At 33.3% G+C, this 17,736-nt stretch overlaps 1 protein-coding gene across 1 annotated transcript in view; it reads left to right on the top strand.

Moving 5' to 3' along the window:
• Positions 1-16,708: 16,708 nt before the first annotated feature.
• The window catches only part of LOC113500577 (lachesin-like), a 35,469-nt gene continuing 34,441 nt past the window's right edge, over positions 16,709-17,736 (top strand). The window contains exon 1 of the mRNA XM_026881427.1: positions 16,709-17,384. Coding sequence (XP_026737228.1) covers positions 17,282-17,384 — 103 coding nt within the window. The 5' untranslated portion in view covers positions 16,709-17,281. The remainder of the gene's footprint in view (positions 17,385-17,736) is intronic.

Genomic DNA, 17,736 nt, shown 5'->3' with positions numbered 1-17,736 from the left:
CGAATGATGGAAGTCACGGGAAAAAAGGTGTTGACTAAAAATTAACAACTATTAAATGATTCGTACTGGACCTGATTTTTTTGACCGGCTTTCCGCTACGTATTATTGTGAAAGAGAGATACCGCTCTACACCATGTATTTTCTACGACCATGTTAACATTACTTTGAGACGTGGTGGTTGACTCTCAGGACTATGAGCCGATAACAGGCTTGTTTCCACTGTGGAAGTGAGACGTTACGACATGTCATGATTAGCTCCGTCTTGCTTCCTAACCGTTAACAGTCAGCTGTCACGCTTTTAAACGCGAGGAATTTAAATAGAATTTAAATGTGGAAAAGGTTATTGACCTTACCCTAAAATTAGTTCTTAATATTAAGATAATAACAATGCTATCAAGCGACATTTAATATTTACCAGTAAAATCCCTTATAATCACAATCAAGGGCAAAAAGAATAATTTAGTATGAAAGTTCTTGTGCACCGACAATTTAATCTTGTGTTGAGATCAGAAAATCTGGAACAATTTCAGATTTTAGCGTAAATAAGCTTAATATTTACTTCACACTATAATCAGTTCTATGATTTATGAAAGTATTAAGTATTAGAACGTCAGTTTTTGTGGTCAATGCTTGTAAGATGCTTATTTTAATAAAAACCAGACCAGATCATTTGATAATGGTAAGTCATAATTGATATTAACCTTGACGTCTAAAAAACTATCATATAGTTTGACTTAAACACTGATAGTTTGAGTTAAACGCTCTTGGTCTCTTATCTAGAGGGCTTCTTAAAACATTTTCAGAATTGTGTTACCAAGCTTACAAATTTATAAATTGTAGTGGATATTTGTATTTGTATTTTAGTTTCCATACATACGTATATTGTATCTCTGCAGTCCATCGATGTTTAAAACAAAAGTTCCAATGTTAATAGGTAATTATTTTCCCAAAAGCGTAGTTCACCGGTCAACGGCAGTAATATTCGGAGTCCACAATCAAAACAGTAAAACTGAGGTCGCGTGACTAATGTTTTTTCTACCTCTTATTGTTTTCCAGTGGTTGACCCACCATCGACGTCCGTTGGTATCATGGCCGCTAATTATACCGCAAAATGATTTATGTCAAACAATTGTTATGGCTGAAGATTGTTAGACTTTCAAATTGGATAACAGTTCATGTCAACGACGCATTTAGCTCAACGATGTGATTTGACTGTACAATCAAATACTTAGCGTTACGTTCTTAGCGATTATTATGTGGAGTTCGTTGTAAGTTACTGTAAATATGTTGGTTGTTGCTATGTTGTTTTTATTTTAGGGTTGTTTTACGTCACTGTCGTGTATTAATTGGTACGTATCTTAGGCCAAATATTTAAAGGCTTATTACCTTTTTACCCACCTTTTAGCTTCTTGATATCACTGTCCATTTAAAGTAAATAAAGTTAAGAATTCTTTGAAGTAAGGTAAAGTAACGGAGAAAGGTGCATTTGATAATGTTTCTGAAGGTCACTAAACCCTTGAAATTTAAAGACTGTCGTAGTCTGTGCATATACATATTTTTTGTTCTATATACATATTTTTTTATAAAAAAAATATACTAGTTTCCTTGCCAACGCTTTTGGCAACCGCATTGCGATTGAGGCTTCAAAGCTAAACTGCCAGAGGCATTGGCGGATACATTAGGAAGGAAAAACATATCATTAGCAATAATAGTCAGTCTTTGTATTATTACTTCTTTGGAAATCATAGAGTGTACTCCTGGAGTACCAAGTTGAAGACCAGTACCTGATATATGAGTCCTGGGATATAGATATGACGGCGGTCATGTTCAAAGCATTCACACATGGATCTCATAGCAAGTGCAATGGAAATAATTTATTTTCAAATACATACTCGTATGTCGAATTGAAACTTAAATACAATACTTTTGAATAGGAGACGGGTGATACTACATACATAGACTGGCTATAAAAATGATACTGGGTTAAATTCACTCATTTTATCAAATTCAAAATTCAATTGTTTTATGTTACCAAAATATTGAAGCTTCAATATAACTTGTAGTTTTTACGTGGATTTTAAAGATGCCTTTGCTCAATTGTCTTTCTCCCTTTTGTCTGCTCTTTTGAGGTAAGCTTGCTGTGATCCAGCAAATGTTGAAGCACGGCTTTAGACGGTCGTTATTCTGTAAAGAATTCAGAGTTTCAGAAAATATAAGTACTGAGACAATTTTGCATTTTTCTGCTAATATAAGCTTGTGAACGTTTTGTTTATACTGGATTATTGTAACTATCTTCAATTGTTTTTTCACTGACATTTTCAATCGATACGATGGGAATTTTATCGCCTGAAACAGTTCATGATAGAATTAAGTCAAGAGTGTCTTTATTAGTCTGAATTTTTTAATCAACAGCAATATAGTATAAAATATTTAAATGAATAAAAGAAGCTTTTTGTGTACGTAGTCATGTTTTCTCTACACTATTACGGTCAGGCGTCCAATCTGCGTGGACTCTATAAAAGTGGAATAATACATGAATACACATTTACAGATTTCAAAATCTCGATATTTTTTCTGGGAAAACTATGTAACAAGCTCAGTTTTCAGTTTTTAAGGATTATTTTTAATATTAACTGAGGCATTCAGAAAAGTTCACTTCGTATTATACAGTAGATATATATTTTTTAATATACTTAGTTCGATAGCTAAGCTTTAATCTAATTTCTATTTGTATAAAAAATACTAGTAAAACATCCTGCGAAAACTATTTACGTAAGTGATGATAAAACTCTTAAATAAAAACACAAACTCAACATTTCTTTACAACTTTTCATGAAAACTGCTCCTTAAATGGCAATAAAAAGTATCTGGCTCAATCCGGTTGCAGTTTGCTTTTACCGGTAAAGTGTACTTTATAATATTATCCTGCGAGTCCTTCTGACTGCATTTTTCACCGGATCCCGGGAAAGGAGTAAAAATGAACAGCGGCCTTAACTCTGCCCGGGGACTGTAGATAAAAGTCCCGGCCTCTTATTTGAGTTATGGGACTTTGACCGAGCCACATCACTTTAATATGCTCGCTTTAATCGGCTGCTTTGCCAACCGATGCTAAATATAGCCAGTTAGTGTATCGATTCAGATATAGCCCGCAAATAGCAATTAGTTTTTCGGAAATGGAGTCCTTTATATTCACAAACGTTAACGTATCTCTTGATAAACTATCACCGTGATTTTTTATTTTTAGACGCTCGTAAAGGAATAAAGTCTAAACAATTCCAAAGAAACCTAGACAACTTCTATAAACTCAAAGTTATCTTCCTCTCGAAATAATAAGATACGCAGTTTACGACACGAGAACCATTCGCGAGTCAATCTCCACTTGTTCCGCGGATATGGTAACATTTGGATGCAGTTACGACTAAATTGGGCGTTTCCTACGTTTTGTAGAAGTTCCACCGTCGTATCGCTCTGTGAAATATAATCAAGCTGGAAACGTTAAATAAGTTTGATAAACGACTTCGGAAAGTAGTCGAGCGTCTGTTACTTAGGTTTATTTTTATTCGTCTCGGCTTGGATTTATACTAGATTTTGTTTAACCAGTCTTCCTTTTTATCAGAGTGCACATTGTTGTTTTATAATTTACGTTTTTAAGCTTCACGGGAAAAGAACTTTGTATATTTAACGTGTGTTTTTTGTGTTAGTGCAGCTTTTTAATATGTGAACCTATTTAGATAACAAAAATATTTGAGAAAGAGTTTGACGTTTGCAACGTGTATTATGTATTTGTATATTTTTAAGTATTTTCAGGATTGTTGTTTTTAATTCTAATAAAAGTGTAGTCAACGTTTAATGGGACATAAATCGATTTTATATTGGATTAGTTTTTTGGTTATGATATTATTCTGTTCATTTTCATTTAAAAAAATAGTATTTATTTCATAAAGCTGTCATAATATTGTATTGTGTTAAGCCAGTATAGCCTGTTGTGGGTCAAACAGTATATAAGTTATACGAAGTTATTTTATACTTGTTTAAAATAACCGTTAATACAGAGCGAGTGGGTTTAATATTTTTTGCTATATAACTATTCTCTTTATTATAAAAAATACTTACATATTTTTTACTGGCCACTTACAAACAAGACCTTACCAGACAAAGGCAAAGGATATTCCTTCTTAATAAAATACAGAAAAAAAATAACCCTTCAAATGTCGTGGGTTGTCACATCCAGGTAGTTTATACCGAAGCTTCGGGTATAGTGTGCGTTGCCTGTGAAATATTTTACGATTCGTGAGCCATAAGCCTGCGAGGCAGGGTTAAACATACCCGTATTTGTCCCTCCTCGCCGATTTGCGTAGGAGCCGACAAGATATTCTATTTCAAATCTTTGCAATACCTATATGTTTTTTGCATCTTTTAAAATGTTGTTGTAAATATATTTTTTTGTTTATACGGAATATATTTTTATTATTTAGCAAAAATAATAATAATGTTAAATAATAATAAAAATATAATGTAAAAATAATAAACGTACAATAATGTTTCCAATAATAATTCTTTAATTTCTTCAGAATAAATGTTCATTAATTGACTTCAGAGTTATGAGTAGCGAGAATATAGTGCTGTATTATCTTTAAGTAGATTAAATGAACACGTAGTACATACCACACAAAGATTTTTCATAGATTCTTATTTTTAATTAATACAGACGTGAGATAAATTAATAAGCAAGTTTACTTTATACGTTTATAGTTTTTGTGCTCTAGAACTTAATAAGTGAGTGAATTCATTTTGACGACCTCCGTGGTCGAGTGGCGTACGCACCGGTTTCAAGGTGTCGCTAGCTCTGAGGTCCCGGGTTCGATCTCCGGTCGGGTCAATGTAAAATTAACATTTCTACATTGTCTCGGGTCTGGGTGTTTGTGGTACCTTCGTTGTATCTGAATTCCATAACACAAGTGCTTCAGCAACTTACTTTGGGTTCAGAACAATGTATGTGATGTTGTCCGCATTCATTTATTCATTTAATTCAACTTTAAATTGAAATGAATAAGTAATACTTTTTATTTCCACATTTTCTCTTACAGATAGATTGCCAAGGTTAACATTCAGGTGAATTTCAAATAATTTGCTTTTACGGAGACTGATTTTAGATGGAAAGAGTGTAATCAATAAAAAGTAAAGGTGTTGTGTTATTTATTATAAATTAATTATTGCTTTCCATTAAAAATACTTTCGCCAAGTCTAAAAAACCAACCATTTTACTTTCTCTGGGCCATTTTAAGCGTATATTTAAAAAGGTCTGAGTTGACCATTTTTCAACCCAAGGCCTTTTGAGAGACCACCAAAATCTCTCACCCAGATATGACAGTATATTATAGTAATGTCCAAAGACAGGTCAGGAGTTAACCGCACTTGCATTCCATCCCTCGTAAACTGCTCAATCATGTTTACCGACTACTGAAGCGGTCTAATTAATCCCTTTGTAATGTGGCCGCCTTGCATAGTATGGGTCTACTGGACCATATACTTGGGTAGAATGTGTTCACGTATTAGGAAAACGTCATATTGTTAGCGTTCTACAGGTATTCTAGGCAATTGATTTAATTAGTTAACTGTAACAGTATTGTCAAAATTATTGGGACAGTTTGTTAGATAGATTCATGAGTAATATTAGATACCTACGTATTTTGCCCGCAATTATTAAAAAAAAAATGGCATATGCTAGTATTATGTTGTTGATCTATTGTGTAAATATAGCCGTAAGCTCCCTAAATAAAATAAAATGAACAAGATACGGAGAGTGACGAAACTATTTGCCAATATTTTGGACGTAACTACATACGTCAGCTTCATACCTAATTTTCAAAGCACTTTAATAATTTTACTGCATAGATAATGGCAAAAATACTTTCTTACTTTTTATAACCACTCAACAGCGCCGTTGCATAAATTTTACCTCACATAAGTTTTTGCCCTTGCTACCTATGGTATTTTTCCTTATCTTGTTTACTTGTGTATAAACACTGCCAGGCAAAGCGCCGCGGAGCTTTTCTCTCTTCTTCTGCTAAGCCTTTTTTCCTAACTTTGTTGGGTATGACCGGTTCTTAGCACTGCCGCAGTCACAATAAATATGCAACTTTTGTATGTACATTTTAATGTTATACGTACGTGTAAAGTAATTAGTGAGTTGAAAGTAAGTAACGTTTTTCATGCCGCTGCGCTGTCGTTCGTTTCGTAGTAATATTCCTCACATACTTGTCAATATTTCACATTTACTGTCATCCGGGATCTGATAATTATCGAAGATAATAAGGTAGTAAATAAGTGCAGAAATATGGTATGATCAGTCACAAATGAACATATAATACTTAATATTTAAACAATTTGTAAGTAAGTAAACTACGATGTTTCTTAAACTTTTTATCTACTTAAAAATTCGAGGTCATTAAGACATTGAATTTGTAAAACCGTGTTATATTAGTCATTTATGGGTATTTTATCAACGCAAAAGGAAAGACAAAAACTAATATTTAATTCACCAAATAATATTACAGGATACATACACTCCCGCCTTGGGGAGAAACGGACAAATTGAGGTAGCAAACGTAAAAAATAATAACTATCAAAGGTTCCCTCTTTAACATTTACTTAAGTGGAGGCAGGGAAATAAATTGTTAGACATTTTTGAGTGAATTATTTTACCCGCGGGTGCATAGCACCGCGCCCTTTACAGTAATAAATATTTCCCCCAAAGTGCTTATTCCGTGTAGTTTTTACATACGGAACAGGTTATCAAGGGATACATATTAAACGAACTATTGCTTGATCTCCAATTTTCTTTTAGTCAGAACTAACTTACTTTCAGAAGATCGTAAGTGGCTCGAGACTCAATTGAATTCAACATCGGTGTAGGAAAACAGAAACCGAGATTAAATTCCAGATATAAAATGGCTCCTCCCATTAAAGTAATTGATTCGATAAGACATGGGAAAAGTTTTTATTGACAAGGGACCAGGCTGTATGAGTAACGTGGAATCCAGGAAAATTGAAAAGGGAAATAGATTTACACAGAGTTTATTTTACAAAATAATAGGAGGATTTGATGGTTTTCGTTGTAAATAAATCCGAGATTCCATAGAAATAAAACAGGTGTCCTTTGTATTTTTACCTCCACTTTATAGGTCTTTGCAGTAAAAGCGAAGCGCCAGTTTGCTTATAATAAAGTTTGTATGACTTAGACTAGAAGTAAAAATATACAAGGGGCTTTGTTTATGAAATGGAATAACCCATGGAAAAAACTCCTTTGTGTTGTATATTTTCTAATTACGTTTTTAAAAGATTCCCGCACTGAAGAATTTAATCCTTCTTTCACAAACATTCAAGTCGCTTGCAAAATGACATTCAGCTCAGAACTAGCATTTGTGAACCACACAAATGTTTGTCCTCATCGGGGTCATACCCGCGACTCAACCCGTTTTTGGCGTGGTGGGCACTGGCGGAATTACACTAACTTTTAAACACTACAAATTTCAATTATGGTTTCTGAGAGATAGAGCTAAAACATTTTTTGTTCGCCTAGCATTCTTACATTATCATTTGAGCTAATTTACTTTTTATTATTATTCAATTCATCAAGTTAAATGAACGATCTAAGAGAATGGAAGTACATTTGCCAACACATGAAATCAGTAGCGACAGTTATTTCAGTTAAAAGTTGTTATAAAAATGACAAATATCACGTCAAACCGAAAAACAGCGACAAAATAAAAACATTGGTAACATTAGCAGAATAAAAGAGTAAACTAACTAGAACTACAAAACGTGTGTGTTTTGAACGTATCTACTTTTGTTTTACGGCCGACAAACACTACCCTTTTGCGGAGCTGTACAGAAATGCAGTGAAAATATAAAAATATTGTCCGTAGTGAGATGCGAGTTGCATCGGCTCCCTCCGGGCACGATTTGGATGATGCACGCACTGGGCGGATAAACTGTCGCGTTTGACAGTACTGGTACGTACCTGATTCGTCACAATAATAAAAACTTGAGCAAAGAGTAATGGCAATAGAAACAAATGAGTGACGTCTTTGTATAGATTTCGAATAGTTTGGATTCAGAATAAAATAATTAAAATTAAAGTAATTTTTATGATTGTGTTTTGCCTTAAACGTTGACGCGGTTTGTAGGTCCGTTGTATTCTTTATTGGTGGTTGACGATAGGTAGGTGGTATTTTTGTTTCCACTTTATTTAAATGCTATACAGATATACTACTAAATAGGCACTATCGAATTGATTTGTAAAATTAGGAATATATTTTGTGAACCTCTATTACTATTCACTTTATTGCTGTTGTAAATTTATTAGAATATATAATTTGTTTTGTAAATACCAACAGTTGGTTATGAATGTTAATAATTAATTAATTAATAAATGGTAATTGATTTAGTTTGTAGCCAAAATCAGATTTATAGATAAACAATGCAATGCATGTTTCTATTCGCGTGTTTTAGCAATTAAAATGACTGTAACATTTCTCTGAAATTGTTAACATTGGAATTTGTAGTTAATGTAGTAATTTACGAACCAATGTAATCACTTAAATTAAAATTTGTAAAAGAACAAACCATTTAATACAAAAACACCTTAAAAAAAAAATCGAACGTTCTTATTTAATCTATATGAAACGGTAGCCAACGACTCCGATTTTCAATAACTAAAAGTTACTCAATGAACCCGCGTCGGGTGCCCGTCATAGTGCGTATTAGATATAGTCGGCCCAATGCGGCCGTAACTTCACGCGCGGCCGCCGACGGTAACGAGCAGCCACATAAAACAAAATGCCAGAGAGAAGGGATCCTCTAAATTTGCTTAAATGCCAAATAAACTGCGAATTGCTTCGCCATTTATGAAAAAAAAGACCCTAGATTTGGCCTATTTCACTGCCAAGTGATCTTGTTTCATAAAATTATCGCGATAACTTTACTCGGAGGACATAAAACCTTAACAATCTCAGATATTTAGATGTTAAATGTTTTGTAGTCTGGAGAAAAATGGTAAAGGAAAGTGAACGTGGGGGAATAAATAAAAGTATTTTATTACATGAAGGTAAGCAAACTACGTGTGCTAGGTTAAATAGGATATTTAGGTATAATTTTGAACTAAGATAAACGTTAATCGCGGCGTAGGGGTAATTAAAACGTGAACGGTTTCATTTGCCTGTGGTTATTTTCCAAGACTTGTGAAGGTTATTTTTATATAGATTGCGTGCTATATACCTAAAACTGGGTGGGTAAATTAGTGGCAGCACATAAGCGGCAATAAAGCGAAAATAGACGTATCGTAAATACAAAGCGTTTTATAACGCCCTTCCCGCGTGAACGGTGAACCTGCCCCGCGATTTGTAGCACAGATAACGAAAAACTTGAGCGGACTAAATACAGAATGAAGTTTGCCAATCTGAAAACTGGAATATCAGGTTTTCAATTATTTGAAGTCTCGTAATTGTTCTCCATTTCGATATCAATACTTTTTCTTAGAAATTTGCGAAATAGTTTCTTAATTAAAATTTTATTCTTCACCATGATGCGATATTTTAAAATAAATTTACCGTGTGGTCATAAAAACACGAGCATAATTTTATGTGCCCTAAACAGGTAATAATTTTATGTATGAGTTGATTTTTTTAAACATAAAGTACAAAATTATTTTCTATTTTCAATAGATGTAAACAATATGCAGCTATAGCTACTTGATACTGCTTCGATGTAAGAAACAAAAACCCTGTTATCATTTCATAACCCAAACAATATGGCTTTTCGGTATCGTAATCGGATTACACTGCGATTATTTTTAGCACACACATAGTTCACCCCTATTCACCATCGAGGTTAAAGGAGAAAAGGTTTTAATGTTAACTGTGAATACAATGCACGACAGAAATGTTTTTATTTAATATCGAAACTACTGCACTGTAGTACTGAGTCTGTCACTATTACCTTTTGTATGTTTTTATTTGATAATATCTTATAGAATAATGTTTGCTATGAGGGCTTAACTCAGGATTCAATCATAAACAGTTTTGATTCATGGGATGGGTGAACAAAGGTACTAAATAGGAAATTAGTGCAGAAACCATTCGTAGTACTCGTAGCATCGACATTTGTAGCGACGTAGTATTAGTAGCAAATATATTATTCGTAGTTAACGCGCTTTTCGTAGCAAATTGGCATTCGTTGGCAATATGTCCAATGATTTAATGGGCAAAAAATATTTATCACAAAAAATATTTGTTTAACCATTCCAAAAATACTGCTTATTTATATCATAAAGTACATTATTATTCACTTAAAGGAAACATCAGGAAATTGCAGACGGCATTTCACTGTGACAGAGAAATGCAACTGTTAATACGTCTATTTTTATATGATACAGCTGAGTAAGAGTACATAAATCATATGGCATAGTTTAATAACGCTTGACAGATTCGAGAGCGCAGCAGATTCAAGCAATATGTCACATATTCAGGACGTGAGGCACTTCTCTATCTACAACTGCGAGCTACGAAAACACTTGATATTATATCGAGTAATATTAAAACTCGAATTGCAATCGTTCGAATTCAACTCAAGTTGTCGGTTCATTTAATTGAAACTCTTTTATCAAAGTTTTATAGGTTTCTCTATTCGAGGATAAAACGTAATTAGAAACTGTTAATGAATGCAACGTGTCTTATTTCATTGGTTCGTGAAGAAGTCTTATTAAACTTGTATTTTTGTTTTGCTAGTTTTATTAGTACCTATAGCCAATTGTCTTAAAAATAAACTTGTTCTATGATAAATTCTAATATTTCATGTTCGTAAGCTGAGAAAAAAAAAAACAAAAACAATTCAACATACTTCTTTATTTAAGCCTCAAATTCTTTTCAAGGGGCTACTAACATCACAATATCACAGAGCCTATAATCCGCATAGACCCGGCACAAAGTTAAGCCGTTCTATGAGCCGTGACGAGTACTGTGTTACCTCTGATAAAGGAACGACAATCATTCAAAGGATGACAGCCTACAGAATGTGCAGAGAAGCATGTGCGTCTTCCTACTAATCGATGGAATCGAGATCAAGTGGGTCTTTAATCAATTTCGTGTTGCATTATTATAATGGACTAGAAATTTGATTATTACTATTTTTCTATAACAGGACATGGAGAATTTTATATGCTAAAAAGTTCGAAATACTATTCTTTATTTGTGTATATGTCTTAATCTTCTTTTTTTGTTAAGTTAAAAATATTATTAAATACTTACATAAGATTTTTCTGTATTTTTCACAAAAAAATCCCCTCGCTCTTTTGTTCTCTCTTGGAGTGTAAAAAAACCCTAGTTATAAGTTTTATGAAAAACAGTGTTTTTCTATTTTATTATATCAGTTTAGATTTTTAAACACTTATCCTGATTTCTTACATTCCTAAAGAATACATTAGTTAATAACAAGCATATTTATTATAATCTCAGTACAACTCCATTTAATTTGTAGTTTCTTGGATGAGAACAGTACAGTCAGCAGATGTGTCACATTCTACTGAGCACAATCTAGATATTTAGATATTATTAACAGTTAGACTGAACGTAATTACGTTTTAATTTGTAATTTTAGATATGGAATACGCGGATTTGATTTTGTTTTTGTTAACTTTTTAATTTGTTGTTTCCGATTTTAAACTAAGAGTCGATTTCAGTTTTTGTGGGATAATATTTATTAATAAAAATGAATCATTATTTAATAAAATACATGCCAACGTGTCATACATGTATATGTAAATACATTTACGACCCCAAACAAAACCTTTGACATTTATAATTAATTAATAACGTAGTTCTCTCTCTAAATATTAATTCAAAATATATTTACTATTGAAGATTATTACATGTCATTGTTCTAGACTTCTCGATAATTGGTATTGTTAACAGTCAATATTATATTCCAGATATTCTACGAACGGGGGACTTACCATCGTATCACTGACCAGGGCCGTTGCCGTTGTACGAGGGAGATAGCGCTCTACATTGCGTATAGCGGTGTCTTGTTCTACAGTTGAAACGGTCCTGGTTAAAGATGTAGGCTGTTACTTCATGCTCTTCTAGAATCTCGAATAAGAACCGCATTGTACACCTTATTTTGAAATATGTGCAATAATAGATATTAAAATATTGTAAGCGTTGTTTAAACAGAATCTTGGAATGAAACTTTAAAATTAATCGGATAACGTGTTTGAATTATTATGTGATTATCTTGATATTTTTAGTCTAAAATCAATTTCTGTTCATAAAATACTATGTTTATAAACTTATTTGTTCATGTTATTAATAAACCCTTACCAAATAAACTGATTTCTTTCCGAATTTGCGGAGCTTAAAACAACGATTATTTTTTAATTTGAGAAACAAAAAAAAGAACGTTATAAGATCTAGTAACGCTCAAGAAAAAACTAACTATTAAAAAACAGGCTTCAACATGCACGTTAAAAACGACTTACAGAAATTCCTTGATCCTCATACAATATTATTACAAGTACATACAAGTCACGCGGCGTACAATTTCTGGTGTTATGTGACACGCATGTATTGCGGGGTTGGGTTTGAATCAAAGCTGCTAGATGATAGTATTGTTAATCAAGTACATTGTTTAATGTTGCGTGCCCTCAAGTGAAGCTCTCAGAGATTTGCTTACAACTCCAAGGGTTACTCACTTTCTAATTACATGCTAATTCTTGGTTTTAATGTGAGAGAAATAAGATACTCGTACTTTACTTCTATCTACTTGAAGATTGAGTCTTCAAAATCTTGAAATTTAGTCACTAAGTAGGATTGAGGAACTCTACAATAGTTATACACTATTGTGATTTTTCTTATTAACGTAGTTTTTGTGAGTGTTTCTAAGTGTTTCATTAAAATCAAATCTTGTGAAAAATCTTTGATGCAAAACAAGACTGAATGAAAATAGTAGTAGTTAATTTGTCTACTTTAATATTTATTTCGGTTTATTATTTATTTATGCAGTTTAATGTAACATAGGTACTTGTTCATCGGTACTGAATCTCAGATATAGAAAAACATAATTAGCTATAATAGAATAAAAACTCGATCAAGAATCCGCTGAAGTGTATAACTTGACACAGGAAAGCTACAATCAATTTTGATTGCGTTTTCGTGCATAATTAGCACCAAATACCGAACACCAAAAAATGTTATAGAGAACGTCAACACATCGAAATCTATGTACCTATGTATCGTCATTTATTCGTTTTCAAGATTCCACACAATGTTAAATATACTAACCAAAGATATACTTTATGCAAACAAAAAAATATTGTTCAAGAAACAAACCAGGGTTCATTATAAATTTAATGACATCTGACGTAACGTTATAAATATTTATTTTTTAAGTAATTGGAATCGAATTTCGTATGACCGCATAACGTGGCCTCTTTTAAAGATAATGGCGGCTCTGCTGATCTAAATATTCGTTAGCAAAAATGGCAACAGTAATATGTTTTATTTTAGTATCATTAAGGTCTTAAAGTACTTGCGGAGGTCAAATAAAGTATTGAGTTAAATATGCGATTTAAGGCAAAAAATTGCTAAGCGTACGAAAATAACTTTAGAATGGATTACGTTTTTCTTTTTTTTTAATCAACTTCCGCAATAAGGATTTGAATCTTTGTATCGACGGAGGATTTAACAGGGTCAAACATTCAAGAGATATAGACGAAAAAAGCCAGTCTTAGAGCCAGATTTAGGCAAAAAGTGGCTTGCTTTGCCTACAATAGTTTCTTAAAAAAATAACATTTTAATTTCATATAAATAATTAGTATAACATTCAACTGTTCTAAGAATCGAGTACAATATTAGGTTAAAAAATAAACAGACACACAGAACATTTATTTGTTTCTATTGTCAATAGAAATGGGAACGGTACTTTGTCGCCTTGTTATGACTTCTGACATTCGTAGGGCTTCATCCATATTTTCTACTATTGTCACGACGTTATGTGTTTGCACGTCTACTACAAATTGAAAGAAATGGTAAAGTATTTTACTAGCTCATGTTTTAGTAATATGGACTATAAGTTCATTAACATAAGATGACTTCTTGTTTACTCTTTTTTACTTATTGGCGATGGTTTTCAAATCAGACTGACCTAAATTGATTGCTCTTTGATTAACTTTTTAAGACTTCAGGTGTCCGTTATAACTTCTCGTGTTTATCACTTTTGGTTAAAACCGACCTCAATTTGCGAGTCGGATTTGCACTAAGGTTGCAAAGGAAAAACTTGGCAACAATAAAAATGGTCACCCATCAAATTCATGACCGCACAAACCGTTACTTAACCTGGATGATTATTTTCATTATCTTATTGTTAGCTTTCGTGTTATGAGATACAGCTTGGTTACAGGACAGCGGTTAACTCTAATCAAGATCTTTCTACCTTAAATTAAACTTGTTTTAAATAGCACTGAAAATAGCGTTATTTGTTGTATTGTTAAATTGTTTGAATATTGTTATGCAGTCCATGTTGAGGGCCGGTTTATTTTGTGTCTGTACTCCGTCAAACAATAACAACCTTATGATAATATCTCAAAACTCCTTAAAATTACATAAATCAATAATTGAATAAATTTCACGGGTCGAAGAACAGTCCGTTTGTTCGCTTGCAGGCCGCTGTGTTTACTTTGTCATGAATTTTATTTCTCAACTTTCATTATAAAAATGCCTTATGATGACAACAGCAAAAGAACTATTTAACAAATTACAAGATGGTTAGTTCGCTCTACTTTTCAAAAAAGCTAGAGCCAACATTTTTTTTTCATAGTCTTATAAGGCCAAGATATAAATAAGCAAGAGGCACCATATGTATTGATATTGTCGGTATTGAGCCAGCATGACGTATATGGTAAATATTAATGAGTTTCCTAAGGCCACTGAGTACTGAGCAAGGGGAACTGCAAGGAAATGCCCGCCGTTCGCAGAACTCAATTCTGTGGCGCCGCCTCGTCGGACATTATTTACTAGGAAACAAAATAAATAATAGGCACGTTTTTAGAATCCATTTCTACATACAACGAATGAGTTTTTTTTCCTTGAAAATAAGAAAAATAACGTCGCCTTTCGTACGACAGTGGTAAGTCTCAGCTTTAATATTCAACAGAGAAACGGCTTACTGATTATTGTGAAATGTGAAACCTACACGAGGCACTATCAGATTGCTTAAGTATTATACATGCTCCGTTCGTTCACATTATATCCTTAAACATAACAAATATCTACTAAGACGTCGCGATATGATCTTATGTGGTCCTGATTTTATATTATCGTTATTTGTATTACAGATTTCTCGACTTCAACATATTCTACATGTAATTCTATATGCGTATTTTTGCCAGGGTCGTAAAGCGGATTTACAATCAGTATTGACCAAATGCTGGTGTAAATGCTCATGACAAGCAACAGCGCGATACTTTAAACAGCAAAAGAACAAATGAAGATCTCGCTCCAAAACGTGAGTTGAGGTCTGCATCCTTCGTCAACGTCGTCGCCAAACCTTTCCTCTACAGACAACTTGGACAAAACATAAAATCATTTTTTGGAAAGTTCTGTCATTTTTCACTTTTACAATCTGTACCTACTCAACACACACTCTTAACTTGCTAATATTCTAATCATACACAAAAGTACTTAAAGTATAATAAATACGTACGAGTTACTACATGTAGCAGTACTTGTAACCACTAAAGTTCATAAGTGTGGGTGGTAAATTATTATTAAAAAATCAATGTTCGAACTCAAGCATTTGAATGGTTTCCCGATGTGGTCGCGGTTCAAGTCTAATGAAATATTATTCGTCGATGGATGTTATCGAATTACTAACCACGGGCAACACCACACGAAACCTTTGGAAATCTTAAAAGTGGTGACCATTGAATGTTATTGTTTAAACTGTTCCGATATAGATGTAGTCCAATTTTATGACCGGATAAATATGACCCACACTGAGGGTTTTCTAAAAATAGGCTCAAGAAAAAAAATCTTATACTTATTTGTCACTCATCAGCAAATTTATGACCGTAACAAGTTTTAAGTAACAGCTGTGGCTTATATATATAATAGCGACAAGTAGGTATATCTGTTAAATTCTAACTGTTACGATAGTTTAACGGTTCGTAAGTTAGCCAGGTGGCGGACTGACAGCGGAACCTCAGTAATTTATGCTTTGGATATGGAACCTTATAAATGAATAATATATTTGCAAGAGCATCTTTATGGATACAATAGAAACAATTATGTATAAGCAGATATGTTTTCCAGTCAAACGAAATTTTAAGTTTTGTGGAAACATGTCACAACGCCATAACTTGTTCACGACTGCGTAACAAATCCTTAAGCGTTAGGATTGGAACTTTCCCGTCAGCACCTGGCTCGCAAGACCTTTCGCCCACTGACTTCTAGTTAGTGGAAACATCACTGTAGGTTTGCTATGAATAATATAATCTTCTAATTTGAAACTAAAACTACATCCTCGATATTCGTAATAATGAGGCAAAGCTATAAATTAATTCAGTAAAACATAACTTTTTAGTCGAGTTCTGTTTCGTTCCCATTTGATTTTTTTACTAAAGCGACGAATTTTCATCCAAATAACAACGCTACATTTGTGATTGACAGTTGATTTACTCGGATTGGTATACAATACGCGAGCGAGTTAACCAATAAACTCCGCACTTTGACTGTATTATGAAAGCAAATGTCAGTATCAGAAGGTTAAAGCCAAAGCTGTTTTATGAATTGTGCGCGTACCTATTTGTGGGAAAGAGATGGCGATAAGGAGGAGGTGTCGCGTTCCGCGAGCACCAGTACGACGCGGTTGCAACAGTTATCTTTGAGACTCCAGCGGCGGCGGTCGCATGCCAGCCGCGCTCCGAATCTCTCGTAACAAACTTTTCACGGGATTTCGGGAAACTATTACACGCTCTCCGAGTTGACCGCCCCCTTAATCACTTTTTTGCGTGTGTCCTATGCAATCTGAGGGATTTCTTTCCGTATGTTTTACGGTATAGGCAGTTTGTTGTGATTTTTATTTCCGAAAAAATAATCCGGTTCTATGAAAAAACTGTATTTAAACTTGATACGTGACGTGTCGACTGATAATTGAATCTTGATTGGAATAACTTTTCTTGGCGCCCGACGTGGGACTTCACAGAACTTTTCAAAATCGCATTGTAATAATGCTATTATTATATAGACTGTGTTTATGGAAAAGTGGAAAACTGTTATTGGCGCTGTTCTTATTGGATTGGCTGTTCGCAGTATCAACAGACGCAACAACTCGTAAGTATGATTTATTTATAATAATTGTAATTACACGATAAAGAATCAGTTTTACTTGTAGGGCCCTTAATAGTATAAGTTTTGTTATAATGATACTGTCGACATAGAAGTCGTGAAAAAAGTCTTGAAAGAAATGACCTATAGAGTACTTTATTATTCATACTATGATTTACTTACATTTTTTGAGACAAAACCTTTACAGTTATTTTTTTATTAATTTACGTTACCTTATCAGAAATATTTCTATTACCTGAATAAAGTAGCATCGTTTTTCAAAAGCTCTTAATTGTAAATATTTTTCATAGCAACAAATAAATACGCCCATGTCTTAATTTATTGAAATTATGCTTTT

The sequence above is a fragment of the Trichoplusia ni genome, chromosome 14 (assembly GCF_003590095.1).
Source record: "Trichoplusia ni isolate ovarian cell line Hi5 chromosome 14, tn1, whole genome shotgun sequence".
NCBI classification, from domain to species: domain Eukaryota; kingdom Metazoa; phylum Arthropoda; class Insecta; order Lepidoptera; family Noctuidae; genus Trichoplusia; species Trichoplusia ni.
The sequence above is the reverse complement of the archived record's forward strand: the minus strand, read 5'-3'. Positions and strand labels throughout refer to the sequence as shown.